The following is a 23,316-nucleotide window of genomic DNA, read 5'->3' as shown; positions in this document are numbered from 1 at the left end:
CACATTCTCAAAATTGGCTGCAGAAGCTTGTTGATAACCTAATTTTGATCAATAGCTCGCGCAGCCCGCAGTCGCAAATCCCATGGATTATCCTGCTCGTGGCACTCTTTAGAGCAAGGTCGAGGGGATCAGTGGACCAATAAGTGAGGCAAGTCATATTCGCGGAGCTGGCAATTCATTTCTCGGCCGTCGCGAAACCATGGACAAGTCAAATTTTGGTTACATCGAGCCAATTGCTCAATTGGCGCTTCATTTTTAATTAGTTTCACACGTTCTGTACTTTTAATTCAATAAAAATTGTTGGTCATTTTAGTACTTTTAATACATTGCTTTTCGAGTGCAAAAAATCAACGATTAAATTGGAAAAAACTTGGGATTTACTAAAAAACAATCTAGTTATTTTATCTAGGAGCTTTATAGCGCCCAAAAATAAAAGAAAAAATTTTAAGAAATTTTTAAAAAATCTACATTAAAGTTAAGGAATAATAATCTTGGATATTTTATAGGGATATAGAAAAATTCTTTATGTAAGCAGATATACATTGAAGGCATCGCACATTGCACAGATATTCAAATACAAAAATAGATCTTGTATAAATATTCACGACGATTTCTAGAGTTTCAGTAACCCTCTTCAATTATAAATTACACACAAGATTCTCACACGTATGATCTCTCTTATTATTAGCCAAGTAATGCATGGGAAACAATTTGTTGTTTGTTTTATTTGGGTGTCCGATTCCAGTTTCAGTTTCCTATATCCGATTGATGGCATAATTTGCGTATATTTACAAAAGAATTCGATATTTGAATAAAAAGAAAACAATTTGTTTACAGTTAACCACGTATTGGTTCGTGTGCACTTTTGTATTTGTTTTGTTTGTATTTTGTAGTTTGTATGCATAGAGATATATAATTAATTCATTGTATAAACTAACAACATCATCAGTTAATTAACTGCAAATGTGACGGTGGCCAACAACAGCCCCGTTGACACTTTTCATACGATGCAAAAGAAAATACTTATCAGAAAATAGATATATATATATATATATATATATCTATATATATCTATATATATATATATATATATATGTAGAAGGGAAGCAGAAAGTATTTCCGAATGATAATTGAGAAAAAATTACATGAATTTGCTTCAACATATTTGATTTTCTTGTATCTTAATTAAATGTTTAGGGTGCATATGCCTATGCAGGTGTGTTGATGTGAGTGTATATATGCAAATACACATAGTATGCGTGAGTGGGTGTGTGTGTGTGTGTGTTGGATGAAGGCGCTTCAAGAGTCCAAATTTTAACTTGAGCAAACTAATTTAGTTTAGCATAAACAACTGAGGACTGCTCCTCACTTTTCCTTTAACAAATTATGGTGCACATAGTTGTAGTTGTTGTTGTTGTTGGTGTGGGTGTGGTTGGTTCCATTGCCCTCCTCTATTAGATCTGTGACCTCAAGCGTGGGCGTGGCAAGTCACCAAACACCGCCTCGCCATGAACACTCTTGGCCAAGGCCTTGATGCTAGCTGCAATATCCACCGTATTGTCCAGCACCTAGAGAGAGAGAGAGAGAATGAGAATGTTTAAATATAATATTCTCTTTTAGCTAGTATTCACTGAACTCACCTCCTCATCCTCGAGCAGCACATGCTGCTGATTGTTATTATTATTGGCACGCTCCGCCAGCGGAGAATTGGCTATCTCAACGGGCAGACTCCGTGCGTAATTCGCAAAATGCATCTGCGCCGTGGAAGAGCCTCGCCCTTTACCTCCATGCATCGCAATGGCCACTGAGCTATCCAAATCGAGAGCATCTATAACAAGAGAGAGGGATATATATAGAATCGTAAATTGATAAATTGACTGAGAATATCAATATACTATAATATAGTTAAGAGAACTTCCAATTTGAAGCAGAGTTTCAGGGGAATCTCTTGGGTATACAATAGAAACTCTTACATATACATATTACATATATATATAGACTTTTCAGCTCCCACATCATCTCAGCTGACTTACCCTCTGCTTCATCTGCATCGCTCATGTTGTCTTCGTGCTGATTTAGCAACTGTTGCTGTTGCTGTTGATGGTGTTGCAGCTGTTGATGCTGCTGTTGCTGCAGTCGCTGATATTGGTGGTGGTGCTGTTGGTGGTGTTGCTGCTGTTGCTGCTGCTGATAGTTGTGGGATGTGTGGCCTTGTGGTCCATCAACATCCTCCAGATCAAATAGACACTCGTCGGCATCATCAGCGGCAGCAGCTGGCGACATCGGCAGCAGGCTGTTGCTGGCCAATACCGAGGGCTGTTGCTGCTGCTGCTGCCTAAAGGTGGGGCTGTTGCCCACGCTCATGGGCGTGGCTTCTGGTGTGGCAGGCGGTGTATCAAAGTTTGACATTTTGCGCGCACTCAAAATTGTGGCGCTAGGTAACGGAGGCTGCTGTTGCTGCGGCTGCGACGTCTGCTGCGGCTGCGACGTCTGCTGCTGTTGAGGCTCCTGTGTGAACGCCAAAAAGTTGGGCGGCCCACCCACCAAAGGCGTGGTGGGCGTGATCGGCATACCCAGGTCGCGGCGGCTGCTAATTGTATTCCGGCGTCGAGCCCCATACGTTGACTGGGCAGAAGCTGCAGCTCCCATGCCCAACCCCCCGCCGACGTTGCCGGCACCCGTTACCTCCAGGGCAGCGAGCTGGCCATTGTCGAGCAGCTGCAGCGCCCTGTCAGGTACTTGCATGATGATGCGCTTGAGGAGCGCGTAGTCCTGCTTCTCCTTCTCCTGATAGCTCTTGAGCATCGCAAACTGCTGATCCGAGTAACGCTCGACGCGCTCCGTGGTCGCCTTGATCTCGGCCTCCACGCCCTCTTTGTGACAGTTCTCCAGTATCTTAAGGCGCTGCAGCAGGCTGTCGCTCAGAGTGGGATCAATGAACGGATTGGATGTTACAGCCGCTTCAGCTGCCTCAGGTGCCAGGGCTGTAAAGTCCGGAATCAGGATCTTAAACGCTTCCGAATACGACTTGTCGTTGCATCTGTACATCAGATCCTTCTCGGTGCACCGCAGACTCGCATTGATGTACCAGCCATTGAGCGGCGTTTCCCCCTCGGAGCGTCGCCCAAACACCACGTCCGTGCAGTTCATGCACATGTAGAAGCGCCAGTTCTCATTCTGCTCATCGAAGGGTAAGGTGTATACCAATTCACGATGGACGATATTTATGCTCACATCCTGAATAGGACCGATTGCCTATAAGTAAAAGAAAAAACAAATATTAATTACAATTTATTTTACATGAATATTGATCAAAGTGAAATTGTAATATAGAAGATAGAGAGAAAGATTACTTATTAAAATTTATTATAAATATATTTAAATATATTTGATTTATATTTTGTGTGGTCCTAGCTGAATATTTTGAAAATCGCAGAGAAAGGCGTGTTTTAAGAAAGTACGTTTTGAAGCGAGATTCCAAAAATGATGCGAGAGTATGAGTGAGAGAGGAACAGAGAGAAAGAGCGGGTCAGAGATAGACAGACAGATAGATAGAAATTGCCGTTAGCTTTGCCATATGGGTCAAACATAAAAAAACATTTAGATAGAGAAAATAATTGAATTTGATTCGAGTCTAGCCAGACCCTGACTATTGATTTAGATCATAGAAATATACCATATACGCTATAACAATATAAAATTTCGCCAAACTGTCTGCTGTCCAATGTTGATCAATGAACATTGATTAAAGCTAATGATAAGAACAGACCACAATTGCAAATGGATGACCAACTTGGACTTGCACAATATTTCCTAGGTGTTGGCAAATATATCGATAGAACTGATAAATAATTGCTGATTAATTATCGAGCGGTAACGTTGATTTCCTTTTGGTGCGCTCATTTCTTATCTACTGGTCAATGGCTGATTAGCGCTAAGTGTATTTTTTTTTTCGCGGCCGATAAGCAAATATATACCCTATAAATTCTGTGCGAGTTGGAAAAATTCTTTTGAAATTTCAATAATAAATTATTTAGAGTATGTACACATAGGTATATATCTATATCTATATCAATATATTTATTTGTATTTATATTTGTTGAGGCACATCGCACAGTAGTTCAAGTGCAAATTTGTCAATTATGTTTCAGAGAATGTTCATGTCAAGTGGGCGTCGCTTGTAGCGCCTTATCAAAAAATGAAGAACAAAACTAGAGCGAAAAACTGAGCCATCGAGGTAAACAACAAACAATTAGTGCAATGGCAAAATGTTGTAGACTCCAAAAAGCAACAGCACTACTTGATTTTCTTTCTCCTATTTCATTGGCAGTTGTGGCTAAAGGGGGTAATATATATATATATATTGATATATTGGATCTGCAACACTAACCTAGTCAATTTCACTCTCTTGCTATTTCTACAAAATCGATTAAAATCGATCATTTTAATCAAATTTTAATCTATAGATTCGCCTTAAAATACAAACTCGACTGTAAACATATAAAATACTGTTTTGTTAGCCAAAAGGGTTTGCGCTTTAAATCTACGTATACATATATAGACAACAGCACAGTTTGCAGGATATCTTCTAGTCGTATACGCCAAATATCACTCTTATTTGTTAGCATGCAGCATAATTATTGGCACAATCAGAGATAGTTCCCTCTCCCTCAGTGTCACTCTCTTTCTGTCTAGAAATAAAAATCTTGTCAAGAGCAAAAACACAGACGTTTGTCTATCAGACGAACAGACAGACAGACGATAGACAGAGAGCAAGATTTGAAAGATAGCATTAAGGTAAATACATCAAATTGTCTTTTGATTACAATGGTGAGTATAAATAAATAGAATGTAATGTATTTATAATCAACATATTATACAGGTATAAGTTGGGAATGGTAGAGGTATATTCATAGTCAGATATACCTTTCTATAAACTTAACACTTCTATATTTGACAATTGAATGCAAATTTCTTAAAAAATTATTTTAATTTTAGCATTTTCAATTTCTTAGGGTATTCGATAGTCGCTCTATTGCTGTTGCTTCTGTGAGCATAGCACGTGTTGGCTGTGTGACAGCAATGCTAAATTTGACACTTAGTTTAAATACAATACCCCAATACCCTTTTCGCCTCTGCTCATTCTGCGGCATCCACCAATGAACTAACCAAACAAACAACCAGCCCGGCAATTCAACTGAGTAAAAATTAAATTGAATTAAGGTAGAAAATGCAAACGTCAACACAAATCAAATGACAATGTGCTTTCTGTCTCTAACTGTCGGTCGGTCGGTCTGGCTTGGCTTGGCTTTTGGTCAGCATTCGCTCTAGTGCGAACTATGTAGATTGATATACTATATATATATATATATATATATATATATATATATATATATATATATATATATGTATATGTGTATATATAACGAGTGAGAGTAATCTAACAGGTAGTATCAAACATAACATATACCAGACCTATTTAATGGAGTGAATAGGCATTAAAAGAAATACTAAAGTCATTTATACTTTATAGTAGATTAATATATATTTGAATAATATATTGTATACATCAAATGAATATGTTTCAGAAATCTAAAAATCTAAAACTGTAAGATATGAAACATATGGCTGATTCTAGGTTATACATCTTACAGTAAGCTGTAGAGGAATTATCGGACATATCTAATATATATATATAGGTTTATGTACTCATGCTAAGCCTGTTACATTCACATTCAGATAAGCTATATACCCAGCTTAATCATTTTGAATGGCTTTAGTCTATAAATATACCCAAGAGTATTGTCAACAACAATATCATCATCATCATCATCAGGTGGAATTTAAATGCATAAATAAAATGTACAACATGTTCGAGCTGTCCGAATTGTGTTTGATATAAGAAATACATGCATATATAGAGTATATATAGTCTAGTATGTATATATGTACATATGTAGATTAGTGTGTGTGATTCGTATTATTTGTGAGCATTATCTAAGTGCTTCCGCATTTGCCATTGCAATTGCGACCAAAGCCAAAATGTTTATGTACACGTGATGCGTGTGTGTGTGTATTTATGTGAGTGCGTGTGTGTGTGTGTGTGTGTGCCAGCAGAGCTGGATAAACAGTGTGACCTAAAAATCTGCTGATTAATTAATCTATATGATATATAAATATATATTTAAGCCCATATATTGTTAACATTTTGTTCAGATTCTTAATCAATGTCTTAAAGCATTGACAATTAATTTAACATCTTGTTAACATTTGCATTTTACGAAAGATAACATCTGCTTTGTAAATAAAAACCTTTCAATAATTTATCGATTAACTGTGACAACGTATGAAAATTTCAATATAACCACAAAAATTGCAGACTTTTTTTCTTATAATAATAATTATTATTATTATTATTTTACATATTTATTATTGACATTCTGATATCAATTCGATATCGATAAATTGTTGACTCAGTAAATTTGATATTAGTTAAATGTAGTGCAAATATATAGTTAATATATATAACTAATAATAATAAATATTTATTATTTATTCATATAAATTACTAGACTTTGCCTTGCCAGTGTGACCATGCTCTCTGTCTCTGTCAGCTGGGTCCATAAATTTGTATTCTTATGTAAATATTTTGATATTCCTTCTAAATATCAATTATGTTCGCCTTGCCAGTGTGACCATGCCCTCTGGCACAGTTTGTGTCGCCTATGCAAGCACATTAAATTTGTTGTGCATGTAGATTTTCATATTGTTTTTAACGACTTGTTTACTTGGTGCTGTAATATCTAATCAGCCAAGACTATTATTAATTTTTATGTACTGTTTTGTTTTTTTCGTTTCTCGTTTCAGCTTTTTTATTTTTATTTTTGTGTGCAAATAGCAGCAACAAAGCGATTGCATTCATTAATGTCAAGTGTTGTTTTGTGTGTTTTGGACGCGCCTTTAAGCTCATTCACACAGATATAGCAAAATGTATTTATTTATATATATATACATATAGACAATTTTATTGGCCATGCTTTAGCAAGCTTCTTCTTCTTCTTCTAGTCATATCAGTTTCGAGTTGTTGTTGTTGCCTTTGCAGCAATTGCAATTTTTATGAGCTGTTGTCATTGCTATTAGAGGCAGTTCTTGTGTTGTCGATTTGCCAGCCTTTACAGTCATATTTACAAACAGTTTTTATGGTAAGCTAAACATGTCGCGACACGGAGCCCGTATGTCTAAAGGCTTTGTCGCATTGTTAAGATACCCTGTACAATATGAAAGTGAGTTCAGAAGGTATATAGAGACATTGAATACAGTTTTTCTGTAAAGCATATTATTAAAAAAGGAATAGTTCGACAGAGGACATAGATAAGAGTCAGTAAAAACAGATTAGCACATTTTCTATACCTTTTATATATTTACATATTTTATTTATTTTTATTTTTTATATTTTAAATGTTATTTATCTAAAAATACTTTAACAAATATAACATCTTATTTAATAATACTGCGCAACACTTTGCAGGGTATCTCCTAGTCGAGAATACTCATCTCTCATAGTCTCATAGATTTTTCTCTATCACACTTTTGCTAAATGTTGACAACTGCAACCGTTAGCCCGCACTCGCCCACCCGCCCACTCTCTCTCTGACTCGCTCGCTCACGCTGCTGCGCTAACGCCCTCTGTTGTCTGTTTGCACAAGTTGGCAATACTAGCATTTTGTAACGCGCATCTCTTGTTGCAATGTGCAAAATGTCAATGACTTCCCCACGCGGCAATAACAATTGAAGCCCAGCAGCAGCAACAACAGTGAACAGCTCTTGCTGCTGCTGTTGTTGTTGCTGTTGTCGCTTAATTAACACTAAGCAATAACAATTGTTGACTTTTTGTTAATTGAAACTAAATGCGGTCGCTGTTGTTGCTAATTATGTGCTGGTGGCGCCATCTACCGCCTGCGTCCGCTCCCTGCACTTGCTGTCTAATTAAAATGCCATTTATATTGAGACGCACACAAATACACCCACACACATACACTCTTATACATGTATCGATACATTTATGGCTCATTTGATGAATCGTATTTGTTCTATGGCCAAGAGCAAAACGCATGCTAATCGAGCCATGTTAAATAATAATAAATAAAACATCGCATGTTCTGCTTCCTCTTTGCACTTTTATTCTTTTACTTTTGCTGCTGTTGTTGATTCTTCTTCTTCTCCCTCAGAAACGTGCCGACCCGCACGTAACGTCAGGCAACAACAGCTGACCACGAAAATCGAAAATCAATTTGCGAAAAAAAAAGTATTTATATATATAAATGTTTTTATATATTTATTTAATTTAAATTGCGGCAAATGTTTAACAGTTGACTTTTTATCACCAATTGCATATAATAAGAGGGGTGTCTGCTGTTAAATTGATATTTAATGAGTTGCTGTTGCCGCAGCTGCAACTGCTACTATTTACTGTTTTCTGTTTAATTTAACATTACATACAATTGTTTACAGCTGACTGCATTGCTGGCTTTATATGAAATAAGACTGTTAAGATTTATGTGACTGTTAAATAAAAGAGCGTAAGCAGGAATGTAAGTAAATCATTCATAAAATGCAAGAATGTAAGTTAACAGCAGCATGAGCTGACTGTTAAGTCTTAACATTATAGCTTAACTGCTAGAAAACTCTAGCTTTAAATAAAATTCAATGCATTCCAAACTGTATTGCCCCTCACAAATCTAATCAAACAGCACAGCTCAAACTGTTCGAGCAGCTTCAGCTTAAATGCATTCTCAACTGCTTGCTGCACACTTAAAAATGTGCTTCGAACGAAAACATACAAAAACAAAAACAATTGGTATTCATATCAGACTGTCTGGCTATAGCCGCCACGCCTCCGCTCCCCAAGCCGCCCCCTAACGCCTGTCTGCGCTGAGGGAGAAATATAAAACAACAATTTTAACAGCTCGCTCGGGTTATGCAACAGCAAAAATAATAAAAACAAACTGCATTGGACAGCAGACGACAGGCGACGGCTGGGAGAAGAATTTGCCATAAAAATAAAATAGTAAATAAATACGAAAACAACTTCAAATATGAATTTGCACAGTTTGCATAATTTATTTATTTGTTATTGTTGTTGTTTGTGATGCGGAGTCTGGGCCTGGCCTAACCGGGTCTGGTCGGGCAACTATAATTGATTGGCCCGACATTAATTATATCCAAGGCGTTAGTTTTAACTAAGTGATTCGCAGACTGCGACTGCAACTACGATTGGGACTGTGACTGTGACTCGTTCTCTAAACGTCTCTAAAACGCAGCGCTTCAATTAGCCACGCGCGACAATGCGAAACGAAACAACAACAAAAAATATGCGAATTAATCTGTAACGCTTATTCGTAAGAGATTCGCAAGGTGCTATAATCAAAGCTAACAGAGCAAGGCTAATCGTTACATGGTCTGTTAAGAAGTGCAGTAGAACAGTTACTTGAAGGCTTTCTAACAGAGTAACGGAAGAATGCTAATAACAGAGAGTCAGGCAGCAAAAGAATAACAAATTAACAGAACTCACTTTATACGAGTAGTGTCTATATAAGGAGTTTTTAAAATAGCAATGTTAAATAGCAGACGTTAACTTGCTACATTGTCATGTTAAATAGCAGCTGTTAACATAACTTGTTGCCTGGCAATCTTAGGTCGCAGCTATTGTTGCATGTGACCAGAGCAAATATAAAGCTCTTACTCTTGAAACAATGAAAATTTTAGATTAATCTTTAGCCTTTTTTTTTCACAACCCTTATCTCCATCTCTCTCCTCCTTGGTCTTTTTCGCACTTCAGTTCCTAATTTAGCTTTTGTTTTGTTTTTCCAATTCTATTTTCGTTGAACTTTTTTATTGCTTTGTGATAACTCGGCTCATTTCGATTCATTAGCCAAAAATGAAAAAAATCGAGCATAACTGACTGCACAATACTTGTTCAGCTGATAAGTATGAATTTTATTATTTATATAGTTATGATGTCTACTACTCTAAAGTTATTTAGGCTATAGAGCTATTGATTAATCTAGATTCCAGACAAGATTTCACAAAATTTAGCTATAAAACTGTAAAATATATAGGCGTAGTTCTCTCAACTTGTTATTCTTATCTATTTTTACACCGGACATACATTTTCGAATTCCAATTCTCTAGCTTTAATGGCGCCATGAAGAAGTGGGCAAAAATAATTAAATTTTATTCTTAACTTTAGTACAAGTCTCTAATATACTTCGCTTCGCTAGCATGAACGAGTCTAAGAAAAGAAAAGAGAAAAGGAAAATAAGTTGTAAACAAATCAACGCACAAAAGAAACTACGAAAATAATCTTTTATAGATTTGCTTGACTGTTTTTTTTTTTCATTCTCAACTTTTTTTTCTGCTTTTTTTTATTTTTATTTTCTTTTTTCGTTTTGGTTCGATTTGCTCTTGCGACTTAGTTCAGCTCACAAAATAATTCCATTTTTTGCTGAATTTATTTTGTTGCCTCTTCGGTTTTGTTGATTTTTTGCTCGGTTTTTATATTTTTTGTTTTCTTCTCTTTTTCTTCTTTTTCTTTCGGAAAGCGCAAACACATTTTGCCCAGTCGGTGGGGCTATTATCATAAACAACTTTAGACAGCTGGGGCCCTGGCGAAGCACGCGTGCACAGCGACTTGGCGACTGCGTGGGGGTCGGGGGAGAGGGCGTGGCGATTGGAGGCGTAGCATGCCGTAGTTGCCTCTCTTTTGGATTACGAACGAATTGGCAATTCGGATTCCGATTCTTTTCCGTTTATTCTCATTTTAGCTGTTGTTTTTATAGTTTTTTTTTTTTTTTTTTTGCTTTTGCTTTTGTGTTTTTGCCCGCTTTTATTTTTCGTGTTTTTTTTTTGCTATTTTGGTGCCGGGTGCTGAGCAAAAATTTTCCATTGGTTTTTAGGTTTTGGTCTCTTCGGTTTTGAACATGGCTCTTTTACATGATGACTCACACAATGACAAAAGGATATATTTATGAGTATGGCTAAATATATTTGATGTAAAACGTTGAAGCTAGTTTTTGTCTATGATACTATCGCTTTCTCTCTTGGCAATCCCTAAAATAAATTAGATTTCTTACATTATGAGAGAATATTCTGGAATATTTTTCGGATACCTAGCAACAACTAAATTATATTTAGCTAGTCAGTTTAACAATATTCAATGCCCGTTAGCATATTTTATTATTCCTTAAAATAATAAGGATAATCATAATTAACATTCTTTTGACATTTTATCTACATAGTTTTTACATTTTATCAACATTTAGCAGCTTATCGGCCTGTTAAGTTTTTTTTTTTAACATTTTTATTACATGCTTTATCTTTTTGGTAAAGATATTTCACTTCTGATACTCTAAAAATTCTATTATGTCAAAATGTGGATTGTGAAGTAAATATACTGCATTTTGATATATGTAGCTATAAAGGAACTGACTCGAGTTGAGTCAATACTTTGTTCAAAGTGCAATCGATTGCCTCGAGATTTGCGTAATCGAATTTGAGTCATTATTTCGATGATATTTCGCTCACATCGAACCTTAATCATTGGTATTTTTTTATTTTATTATTTTGGGTTAGCTTTTCTTATCACTGAGTGCAATCAGTCCGTGTATGTGTAGCCTTTCAGCTCAAAACGTGCACACGTGTGCTGAGGGCTCGCGAGCTTCTAATGCCTATATGGCGTCTGATTAGACATATGTTTATATACCTCTATTATAGAATATATAAATTAAGGCTATATTTGCGCCCTAGGTATATATATTGAGTGTGCATTATAATAGTTCAAGCCCATGGACCTGGTGCCAGGTAGACGTGCGCATAACAGTAAATTAAGCGCAACATTGTTTACACACCGGCTGGCTATTGTGGACCGGGTCCGGTTTGTATACCCTGTAATTAATGCAAATTTGGAATAACAACGGGTATATTGCAAATATGCATTAGCCGAGAGAGATTATATTTAAAAATTCAACAGGTTCCAGAGTAGAAGAAATATATCATTGTAAACTAAAACATTATATATGTTTGTTAGAAAATAGTTGCTACAGCAAAACTTCCAACTACATATGTTTTCAATCTTTTCTGAGGGCAGCTGTTCGATTATTTTTGTGCTTAGTATAGGGTATCATATAGTCGCCTACAATACTCTTTCTTATATATTTTTTTATAGTCTCGCGTAGTGGCAAGTAAGCGAGAGGGCGGGCCGGCTCGACGGGCCGAGGCGTGTTATCGAAAAACTTTGACAAACCATTTTCGTTTGACGTGCGTTGTGTATATTCATAGAGTTGGGCCTATTGCCATATCTTTAACACACAGAGTTGTATGCGTGTGTGTGTGTATCTTTATATGTATATATGTGAGTGTGTGTCTAACTCAAATTAAATATACAAACAGCGGCAAATTTGCGCGAATGTGTACGTGCGTGTGTTTGTGTGTGTGTGTGAGCTTTCTGTGACTGTCTGCATTTAATTGTTGGTTTATAGTATGATCTCATCTTTTGGCTACGCTTTGACATTTGCTTGAGGGTATTCTTATTATTATTTCTTTTTTCAGTGGCTAAATGAAAGCCACGATAAGCCTGGCTATTAATAGTTTCTCTTTTGAACGATATGTAAAAAAGGAGAATAAATAAAGACAAGCCCTCTTTCAAAGCCGTCGTCTTACAACTGAGTCACTGTTAAGCAGCGCAGCTAATCATCAAGATCAACATTTAGAGCACTGTTAAAGCAGCTCAAGGCGCTATAGGTAAGTCACTGTTAAGCAACAGTTCTGCAACTGTATGACAACAGCTGAGCTACTGTTTACTAACTGCGCCATCTTGCTACTCACTCTCATTTATCTATGCGTGTGTGTGTATACTAGGTGCACTTCTTACGTTGGCTTGGGTGTGTGTGTGTGTATTCCGTGTGTTTATTTGCGTGCGTTTGTTTTGTTTGTTTTACGTTTATTTGCAGCCAACAAATCTTTTTTGACATAAATTCAGCGCCTGTGCGTGCAAGAGAGAGAGAGGGAGGCCATAAACCCCTACGAAAATCACCCCTTAAAACACGCAAGCAATATTTATAAATATATAGAGTAATTAATATAGTCAAATTATTCTGAATAAATTAAATTAAAGCTGTGCTGTGCCAGAAGGTGTTTTCATTTTCTATTCGCCATGCGAATGTTGTTTCTGTTCTTGTTGTTGTAGTAGTTTATTTTTAGCCATTTGTGAATTTATAGTTTTGTTTACATGCAAATTGGCAACACTGGCAAAGGCGGCCAATCGAGTGCATGTGGTCGACGCCTGCTGCTGCTGCTGCTACAACGACGTCTGTTAAGAGGTTAAAAGTTTAACAGTCTGGCAGCATTGGACAATTGTTGTTGCTGTTACTGCTACTGCTACTGGTGCTGTCAAGGTTATATTTGTTAAAGATTAACATTGGTTTTCAATTAAGCGACACGCGCTGCTCTGCTTGACTGAGAAAGAGTGGCAGACAGAGAGAGCAAGACATTGGGAGAATGGGTGAGAGCAACAGCGCTTTGCTTTCTTACACTAATAGTAACGGTGACCTTGCATACTCAGTTTTGCGGTTTATTATTGTTGTTAGAGTCAAAGTTTTTCCTTGTCCTTTAAGCTGTCAGAAGCAAAATTTACAACGTTTTCATAATCCAAATATATTTACATATATATGTATATCGATATATGTCATAATTTGTTATTCTAATTTATAATATAGGTACACATTTCTTTTACAAAATTCACTCAATATAAATTATTTTAATCATTATTTATATTTCCTCTTGGTTTCTTTTTACTTTTTGAGAATGAAATAATTTTGCACAAACAATCTTTGAATTTTGCTCGTCATGCAAAAATATTAAAATGTTGATTAGAAAAAGTATATACGTATGTAAATATGTATTATCAAATATGCATTATAATAAGAGATAATTAATATAATCATTGCAATTAAAAAGTCAAACACAGCACAGTTTGAGTGTCACGTATAGTTTGTTTATTGATAAGCCAGAGTGTGCCAGACAGTTTGATAAACAATGCAACTGAGACAATTGGAGCAACTAGCATGTGCGCCAGTTTGACAAGCAATGTAAGTTTGACAATCCCAGCCACAGCCGACAGTTTGCCAGGCGCTGCAACGTATATGGGGTTTAATAGTCACAGCTGTTGGTAGCAACAAGTGGAGGCTTGATACATAGTATTGACAAATTTTTAGTGTACTAGTTTGAATGCCACTGAGCTGATAACAACAGCTGCCTTCGACAGCAACAAAAACTTCTTTTAATTCCCATTTCTTTCATTCACTTGCAGCTATCATATTTTCACTATTCCACTTCGTTCTTTATATTTGATTTGATAATAACTATATTTAGAACATTGCATTGCACTGCACTCAGTCTCACTCTCTCTCTCTCTCTCTCTCTCTTGTTGATTGATTGGCTTTTGAGTGTGGGCAGAGTTTTCTTTGCATTTCTTTTGATTTCGTCAGTCATAACTATAAATAAATTAATTATGCAAATGTAAACAATATATATGTATCTATTAGCATTTTAATATCTTTATTATTGTTATTTGAGCGAAGCGTGTGTTGTTTTTTTTTTTCTCTCTTCTCTTCTCTTCAATCCTCCGTTGATATACATTATTTAACAGTGTTTTGTCATGCTAATTAAATGTAATAATTTTGTTTTTGCTCTGTCTGCAGGTGCGGTATTTCATTGAATGCAGAGAGCGAGGGAGATGGAGAGTGAAAGAGAGAGAGAGAGAGAGAGAGAGAGAGAGAGAGAGAGAGGGACCCAGAGGCAGCACCAGCAGCAGACGTACAATAAACAAATTTGTAAAGAGCTTAAAGAAATACGAATAAAAAACAACAACTAATTATGAATCTAATCATAAATAAATCAATTAAGGCACGAACCAAGCGACGCGACGCGACGTCAGCAACAAATTTACTATATTGTTGTTGTTATTATTTTTACCGTTTGATAACCTAGAAAAAAAAACGTCTGTAGCGTGAGTTTTGCTTGGGGTGTTAAACTGGACACAAACTAAAAATGTTGATAAGAGCACCGTGTCAGCGTCACTGTTTATGTGTGTGTGTGTATGCTTGGGAGATGTTAGGACTTTGCATCAATCGCTGCTAGCTAACACTAACAGACTGCACTCTGTTATTGCAGAACATTTTGGGAGCTGTGCATGGGACCAATTCATATGTACATTTGTATAACAGACATAGACTAGACATAGTTATATTATATTATATTAGTATACAAGTTTATATAACAGCAGTTTCAGTCTAGCACGTGTACGCTACGCTTGTTATTTACGAATATATGCAAACATTTGAAATACGTTGAAAAGTTGTAGTAAATGTATGTAAATCTGTATTAAAATATATAGAATAACTCTTTTACATTTATAACAGTTCATACATGTGCTCATGCAATATGCAAGACTCGGGTATAAATGGAATCGACAAGACAGAAGAATAGATTACATACATACATATATACATGTTCTGACAACTGTTAACTGTTTATCTGCTGCTGCTTCTGTTGCCTCCAACTCAGTTGCATTGTCGCCGTAGCTGTTGATGTTAATGTTGTTGTTGTTGTTGTTATTGCTGATGATGCTGATGATCTTTTTTATGTAAATAGATCTTTTTATAGCTGGTTGAATGAATGCGGAGTGCAACACACGCGCCGCACACGTCTCACATTTGGCTATTAAAACTCTAAATAGCCTTGTTTATAACGTTACCAGACCACATTTGGCTTTTATTTGTATTTTAATTTTGATTTCTTTTATGCATAATTTCGTCTTAAACTTCAACTTGAGACAATCAAACAGAGGCCTACGCATCAATACATAAAGACAATCAGTTGAAGTGTGTGTGAGAGAGACAGTGAGAGAGAGATAGAGCGAGTGGGGCGGGAGTGCTGCAAAAGAAGCTGCTTGTCAACTGCTGCTCTGTCCTACACCCTGCCCTACATATGACAGGCTAGCTCACTCCCTACTCTTCTCCACTCTCTCTCACTCCTCACTCACCCATACCACTCCACCCCCCCGGTCGACTGCTGGCCATTGGTCGCGTTTGGAAATCTCAAAACTTGTTTATACAACAAAATGTATAAACAAGTTTATTTTTTTGTGCTCTGCCTTTGCGGTTGCTGTTGTTGTTGTTGCTTTTATTTTTCGGCTGCTGCTGGTGCTGCCTTCCTTCTTCTGCTTCTTCCTCTTCTTTGCCTTTGCTTGTGTTTGTCGTCAGTTTCGTAATTTATTCTAAAAGCGTTCCGTTTTGGGCTCGCTACACACACACACACACACACATTGAGTATTTTTTATACATATTTATGTATGCACACGCACACACACACACACACACACACACGCACATGTGCATACATAAGTATTAAAATACTCACGTTTTATATGTATGGATATACAGTTTTTTTTTTTTTTTTGCTTCTGCTGCTTTGTTTTGCGCTTTGAATTATTCAATATAACACTTTTGGTCTATTTGTTGTTAATGCTGCTTCTGCTGCTGCTGTTGTTGTTGTAGTTGTTATTGTTATTGTTGTACGCCTCAGCGCTTTCAGCACTGAAGAACTTTTGCACGATCTCCAGACCGCAACAAAACAATCACAACAACAACCATAATAATAATAATAATGCATAACAATTCAATTTCCATCAAAATAAACGCATTATGCAAAAACCCGCAAGAGCAAAAGAGAGGCAGAGGTGGAGGGGTGGGGTGGCTGGGGTTTAGATTTGAATTGCTTGTGCAATGGGTGTGGCCAGCCCAGCTGCTTAACATATGCATATCAAATTGTTGTTGAAGCTGCTCGTCTGCAGTTTGAGCAGCGCGATCGTCAAACTGTGACACGTGCAGCTAGTGGCTTGGGCTGCGGCGAAAGACAAAAACATAAGAAAACGGCGAAGCGGCGAAAACGGTCAACTAACAGCTGTTATTTGATTTAACCTTGAAAACGACATACACACACACACGCATGAGTGTAGAATCAAAGTGTTTTTTGTAGCTTTACGCGTGTCGCGTCTTGTCTTAAGTATTTTATTATTTTTATTCTTAATAATTTTTTGTGTACATTTTTGCGTTGTCATCCTCAAAATAATCGAGTTTTGATATTCAAACATTAGTCACGATAGACAAATTCTATATATCCCATATTCTATTGATTTTTGTTTTTTTTTTTTTTTTTTTAAATACAGTAGTCATTCGCTAGGAGAGAAGTTTTTTATTCTTAATTAACTAAGAATTTAAATGTATTCCTTCCTTTTTTTCTTCCCATTATTGTTTATAATATTAACAACAAAATATATATAAATGTAAATATATATGTTCAAACTTTATATTATATTTTTAAATTTTAGTTTTGCACATAACAACATTCTAATCTTAAAATATCCCTTACTAAATTTTTGTATAAATGTTTTGATTTTTTTTTTTTTTTTTTTTTTACCATCCTCAAGATTATTCCTAATTACTTTAATAACTTTATTATCATATTTTTGCATCTCTAATTAGCTCGTGTATTATTAAAAAAGATACAAAGGGGTTTTTGTTAAATAATATACGAACTCTTCATAGAATCTCGAACAATTTAAGTATTTTTAAGGCCTTTCTGTCTAAGAGAGAGCGAAATGAAGTCATGTTTTAAATTCTACATGGGAATTACCTGCTGATCTAAGAGTTCAGTTGATGGTAATAATAGAAGATAAAAATAAAATGATTAAATAGAAAAAATAAGGTTTTTATTAAACACAAAAAAATAAAATACAGCAAAAATTCAAAGCGGAAAAAAATGCGATCGGTTGGAAAGGGACAGCAGTATAAAGATGCATACAGTAAGCAAAAAAAAAAATCCGGCACAGGCAGAAACGAGCATATATGTATGTAGGTATACAGGGTGTCTCTAGCGAAGGAGCGATGAAGGCAAAAACAGGTGTAGGGCAAAATTAAAGCAGTGCGCACAAGCACACCATATACACCGTACACAATCGCACACACACTCACATACAAGCACAGGCACTGCTAACTGTGCATTAAATACAACAAAAAAGTACCAATTGTCAGGCAAAAGGAAGAGAGGCAATTTCTTAGGCCGACCAACAACAAAAGGCAGTGTTTTTTTTTTTCTTTTTCATGAATGACCCTATTTTGTTTTGCTGCTCCTCGCACGCTGGTTCACTGACGCATACATATCTATGCGTGCGCCTGTGTGTGTGTGTGTCAAGAATAGGCAGACAACAGCGGCACTGCCGGCACACAAAGCATAAAGAACGATAATACACACGCACACAGCATACGTATATATGTATGCATATGTGTGTGTGTGTGGAAGTTTGGGTGTGTTGTTAGGCCCTATGCTGCGTGGAAAATGGTTACGCTGCGCATAAAGCAGAATGCGATAAAATGCTTATAATTAAATATACGCACAAATATATAATGTATGTGTATGTACATATATATACTATATATTATATACTATATATTTATGTTAGATCTACTTGTATATTTGAATAGGTATTTATATGTATAAATATATGCTGCAACGACTTACATTGGTGAAGAAATCTATAAATTTTTCGTAGTAGGTAAAATTCGGATGTTTCTCCTTAAAGTTCATAAGCATCACAGTCAAATCAATCGCTTCGGGCTTATTGTTATTGTCGCTACTAGAGTGGCTGACCTGTACATTCATGCATTTGCACGAGTTCATGATGAATTTATATTGGTTGGTGTTGTTGTTGTTATTGGTATTCTGTTGCTTAACGGTATCGTTAACTGATTTCTAACTTCACAAATTGCACTTTATTATTTGATTTGGTATTTTAAGTTTTTGCTTATTTTGATTTTATGCGTGACTTCCTCGTTCGTCCTCTGCGTTTTGGGCTGAAGCGGCGCGGGAGCGTACAAAATCACTGTATAAAAAAACACCCACAACTATCTTCAGTTCAGCATTTTAGCGTCCGTCCCGTTCAATGTTATTTTTTCGAATGAACTCTTCGATTATCGGATCTAAGCGATATTATGTTAAGGCGCTGCACAGCTGTAAACAGAAATGTTAAACGCCAGACCGGCATTATGCGGCATGTTACCACACTTTTTGTCGAAAACTAATATATTTTATGCAAATTGATGACACGTAACGTAAACATTATTTTTCTGCTGCCTTTTAGCTAGTTTAAGATGATTTTCACATGTTTTAATAGTTCTTATTTAAAACGGTATTTCAGCTTGCAACTAGCTGATTTTTGCAAAACACATACGATAGGGTAAAAATTCATCTGGCTACTCAGATGGCACTGCCAACGCAAAGTGAGCAATGATAACGCTGAATTATATCGCTCTCGCTCTTTACAAATATCGATATATTTCTCAGTGCATGGTTACACTGTGCAATCAGCTGTTCGTTGGCGCAAAATTTCAAGTGTTATATTAGTTTTTTGTTTTTGTGCAATATGTAAATATTAAGAATATAAAAGCGTGTGAGCGTCTATTTAATTATAAAAAAATATATGTTTTATTGGTATGCTTATGTTTGTTTTGTTCATTGTAATTAACAGGAATATTTGTGTCTGTCTACTTTTACCGAGCCCTATATAAAAAATGCATTCGATACTCCTTGCTCTTGCACCTGCAGTTGCTTTGCTATGCAAAAATGTATTTTTGTGTGGCGCTTGATTAAATTCTAAATTCGCCCCAATTGTTGCGCTGTGAACATCAAAAATACATGCAACTAGCTGAAAAGAAGAAGAGTAAGACGGAGAACGGCAGTAAAAAAAAAATAGAAGTAGTAAAACTACAAGAAACTCGGGGCGAAATTCATAAAGACCGACACGTGCCGGGGTTAAGCTTGGAGGCCATTTCCATAGTCCAGTTAGGAGTCTACTTTTTTGTAATACCCTGTAGCTCGAGAATGTTGTGGGGTATGTTATGCATATATGTTTTTTGAGAATATATATATATGAATGTACATTTTTATTTATATGCAACTGTGGATAATTGCCAATCAAATTGTTTCCTTTTTGTATATATGCATGTATATCTTTTTCATACAGGGTATTGCTAGTCGCGCAATTCAAGAATTTATACATACATATATGCATAGTTTATAACAATTCTTGGGCTGATTTTGATTTTGTTGCTTTTGTCAGGTTTTTTGTCCTCATCATTTTGCTGCTTACAGGGTATATGTTAGTCGTACAGAGCTTGTGCTTATGCACATACATTTATTATTATATGACTCATATCTTGCTCAATAATACAAAATGCGTACTGCTTACTCTTCTTGTCGCCCTCTGCTACTTTCCACAGTTTACAGGGTATTCGCTCGTCGCTCAGTCTTAGCCTGCATATTTTTCATAAATTTTGCCTTGCTCCGCCGTCCTGTGTTTTGTTTCCCTTTTGACACCTGGAACACGCTGCAGCAGCCTAATGAAAGTGTTGGGCTAGCCATAGACAAGTGTGTGTGTGTGTGTGTGAGTGTGTTACCTTTGTGTGTATGTGCGTAACTGTTGGATAGAGCTTACAACTGTAGTTGCGACTCGCTGGGTCGTCGCATTGGTCTGTAATTGAAATTGCGTGGCGTACGCGGCATTAAGTCATAAAAGCAACAACAACAACAACAACAAGAGATAACAGCTTACAGCAACTGACGACAACAATAAAAACAACAAATGACAACTGACAACAACTTGAACCAGTTTGTCACACTCTGAGGCCAGGCACGTACCCAAGAAGAGGTCAAAACGCACTTGGCTCTTGGATCTGGACACAGCGCCAGGGCCACAAAAAAAAAAAAAAAAAAACTAAATAAATGAAGACCCAAGTAAGCAAAATTGTGAAATTTTTTTATATACACATATATTTAAAGGAGTGTGTGTGTGTGGGTCATAAAAGGCGAACGTAGAACAAGTTACCAAATTCTGGCTCAAAACTTAATGAAGGTCTTCAGTTCTGACGAATCGTTTAAATCGTCTTTGTCACAGCATTCACACTCTTAGTTGGAACTTATGTAAACCCTATAATTCCACCGATCCATATAGCGTGCATTGACTTGAATGCCAAGAACTAAATGAACTTGAGCTTAAGATTGTGAAAGTTTTATGAAAGATATTCTTAAAGCTGCATTAATTTCTGGGTAGATTAGTCTAAGAAATGCTAAATTTAGAATACCTATTGCCAGACTCAATTAAAATATATTTTTAGTTTTATGGCAATATGAAACCTTAAAGCCTCTTTTTGACCAACAATTGTCAATGAATCCTATATATAGAATATAGAAGCAGTACTAAGAGTAGTAATAGTAGTAGAAGTAGTAATAGTAGCAGTAAAAGAAGCAAGTCCTTAAAGTAGTGGTAGAAGGAATAATACAAGCAGTAGAAGTAAAAATAGTGGTAGTAGAATCAGTACCAATAGTAATAGTAGTAGAAGCTTAAATTGCACTAATAAGAGTAGTAGAAGTAGAAATAGTACTAATAGAAGTAGTATAAGCAGTACCAATAATAGTAGTAGAAGTAGAAATAGTACTATTAATAGTAGCAGAAGCAGTACCAATAATAGTAGTAGAAGTTGAAATAGTACTAATAGTAGTAGTAGTTTTTGTAGAAGCAGTTCTAATCATATTAGCAGTACCCGCAGTACTAATAGTAGTAGCTGTAATATCTCTAGCAGGAGCATTAATAAGAGGAGGCATAGTAGTAGCAATAATAGTCGTAGAAGCAGTAGTAAAAGTAGTAATAGTAGTAATAATAGTAATAGTAGTAGTAAAAAAAGTAGTAAAAGTATTAATACTAATAATTCTTCAGATGTTCTATGATTTACATATATTTTGCATCTTTTATGATCTATATGACAAAATTACATAACTCGTGTCCTGCTTCTCCATGAACCACACGATTGACTTCAGTTACGCCCAAAAAATCTTATGAGTAATTTCATTCAATTTGTTTTCGTTTTTTTTTTATGCTTATTTATATTTAGTTCTATAGAAGATCCAGGCACATCCTTTCCCAGCGTTCTCTCTTGAAATTTGATCTGTGATAAGGAATATAAATAAATATATATATAAGGAGTAAGAGGAGAGAGCGAGAGGGGAGAGACAGAGGGAGGGAGAATAAGGCGCAAGGAAACGCTGCGGCTCCCTATTGTCTTTAAGGACCTTTTATATAGCCTTGGAGTCTTATCAAGGCGACACAGCTTGGATCTCCCTCACTCACTCTCTTTATCTCTCTCTGTCGCTCTCTCTCTCTCTCTCTCACTCTCTCGCGCTCTCGCTGTGTCTCCCTCTCTAAATGGTAATACAATACTTTTGCGCTGTAGCTCCTTTTTAATTTTTCGCGAGAATTAAAGGCGGAGGTGCTTTGGCTTGGCTCGATCCTTGGTCCTTGTCTTGCCTGGCCTGGCCTGGCCATACCTTGGCGTACTCTAACCGTGCTCCTTGCGCTATCCTGCCAGCTATTATATTGTGTCAGCAACTTTATAAATTGCGCACAAAAACAAACCGCCCGCAAATGCCAGCCAAAGAATTTCGAATTCTCTCCGTCTTGAGGTCTTCATTGTTTTGGCTGCTGCTCCTGCTGCTCCTCCTGCTATTTGGTGCTGCGTGTCCTGAATGCCAATCAATCAATCAAACTAATTGCGCGATCCATAACCAGATCGATATCGATTTACATAACACAATTGTGCGGCACGCTCGAAACCAAAGGAATTTCCATTGAGATGAGGCAGAGAGTGAAGAGGGAGAGAGAGAGAGAGATGTAGGATATATATGGAGGCTGATCATGTCCTATGAATAGCTGAAAATCGTGTGCTGATCAAATTGAATGATAGACTCCAAGTTATTTAATTGATGTAAATATTATTAACAGTTAACGAGCTCAGAATACCTCGAATATTAACGGGAAGTTCAGCGAGGCAAAGAATAAGAAATCGTAGCACAAGGTAGTACTGGGAATTAGATGAAATTTTAAGTTTAAACTGTAAATTATTTATCATTTGCCTGTGAAACGATTAATCTTATCGATCAGTCAGTCAATCAATCGATCAGTCAATCAGTTTGTCAGCTACTCTGTCAATCAGTTAGCTTACGAGCTAATCAGTCAATCATATAGCTCAGTCTTCAGTGCAATCAGTCCATCAATCAGAGTGTCAATCGAATTGCCAGTTACTCAGGCCATCAGTAACCCCGTCAATCAGTCTCAATCAGTTAACGAGCTACTCAATATTTCAGATAGTT

General features: G+C 36.4%; 1 protein-coding gene across 1 annotated transcript; it reads right to left on the bottom strand.

Moving 5' to 3' along the window:
* Positions 1 to 826: 826 nt before the first annotated feature.
* On the bottom strand, positions 827 to 19,322 carry LOC6579765 (histone-lysine N-methyltransferase, H3 lysine-79 specific). The gene is made up of 4 exons (XM_002005608.4): positions 18,637 to 19,322; positions 2,034 to 3,255; positions 1,641 to 1,828; positions 827 to 1,568 (listed from the first exon to the last, which is right to left on the bottom strand). The coding sequence occupies exons 1-4, from the start codon at positions 18,793 to 18,795 to the stop codon at positions 1,455 to 1,457; spliced, it is 1,683 nt and encodes a 560-aa protein (XP_002005644.2). The 5' UTR covers positions 18,796 to 19,322; the 3' UTR covers positions 827 to 1,454.
* Between the last annotated feature and the right edge of the window lie 3,994 nt (positions 19,323 to 23,316).

Source organism: Drosophila mojavensis, unplaced genomic scaffold, assembly GCF_018153725.1.
Source record: "Drosophila mojavensis isolate 15081-1352.22 unplaced genomic scaffold, ASM1815372v1 contig_80, whole genome shotgun sequence".
NCBI lineage: Eukaryota > Metazoa > Arthropoda > Insecta > Diptera > Drosophilidae > Drosophila > Drosophila mojavensis.
This window is presented reverse-complemented; position numbering and strand designations above follow the sequence as displayed.

Coding starts and splice junctions, on each gene's coding strand:
- LOC6579765 (XM_002005608.4), bottom strand. CDS start 18,795: ATGAACTCGTGCAAATGCATGAATGTACAGGTCAGCCACTCTAGTAGC. Junction 3,256..18,636: donor TTATAGATTTCTTCACCAAT/GTAAGTCGTTGC, acceptor TTTTACTTATAG/GCAATCGGTCCTATTCAGGA. Junction 1,569..1,640: donor TGCTGCTCGAGGATGAGGAG/GTGAGTTCAGTG, acceptor CTCTCTCTCTAG/GTGCTGGACAATACGGTGGA.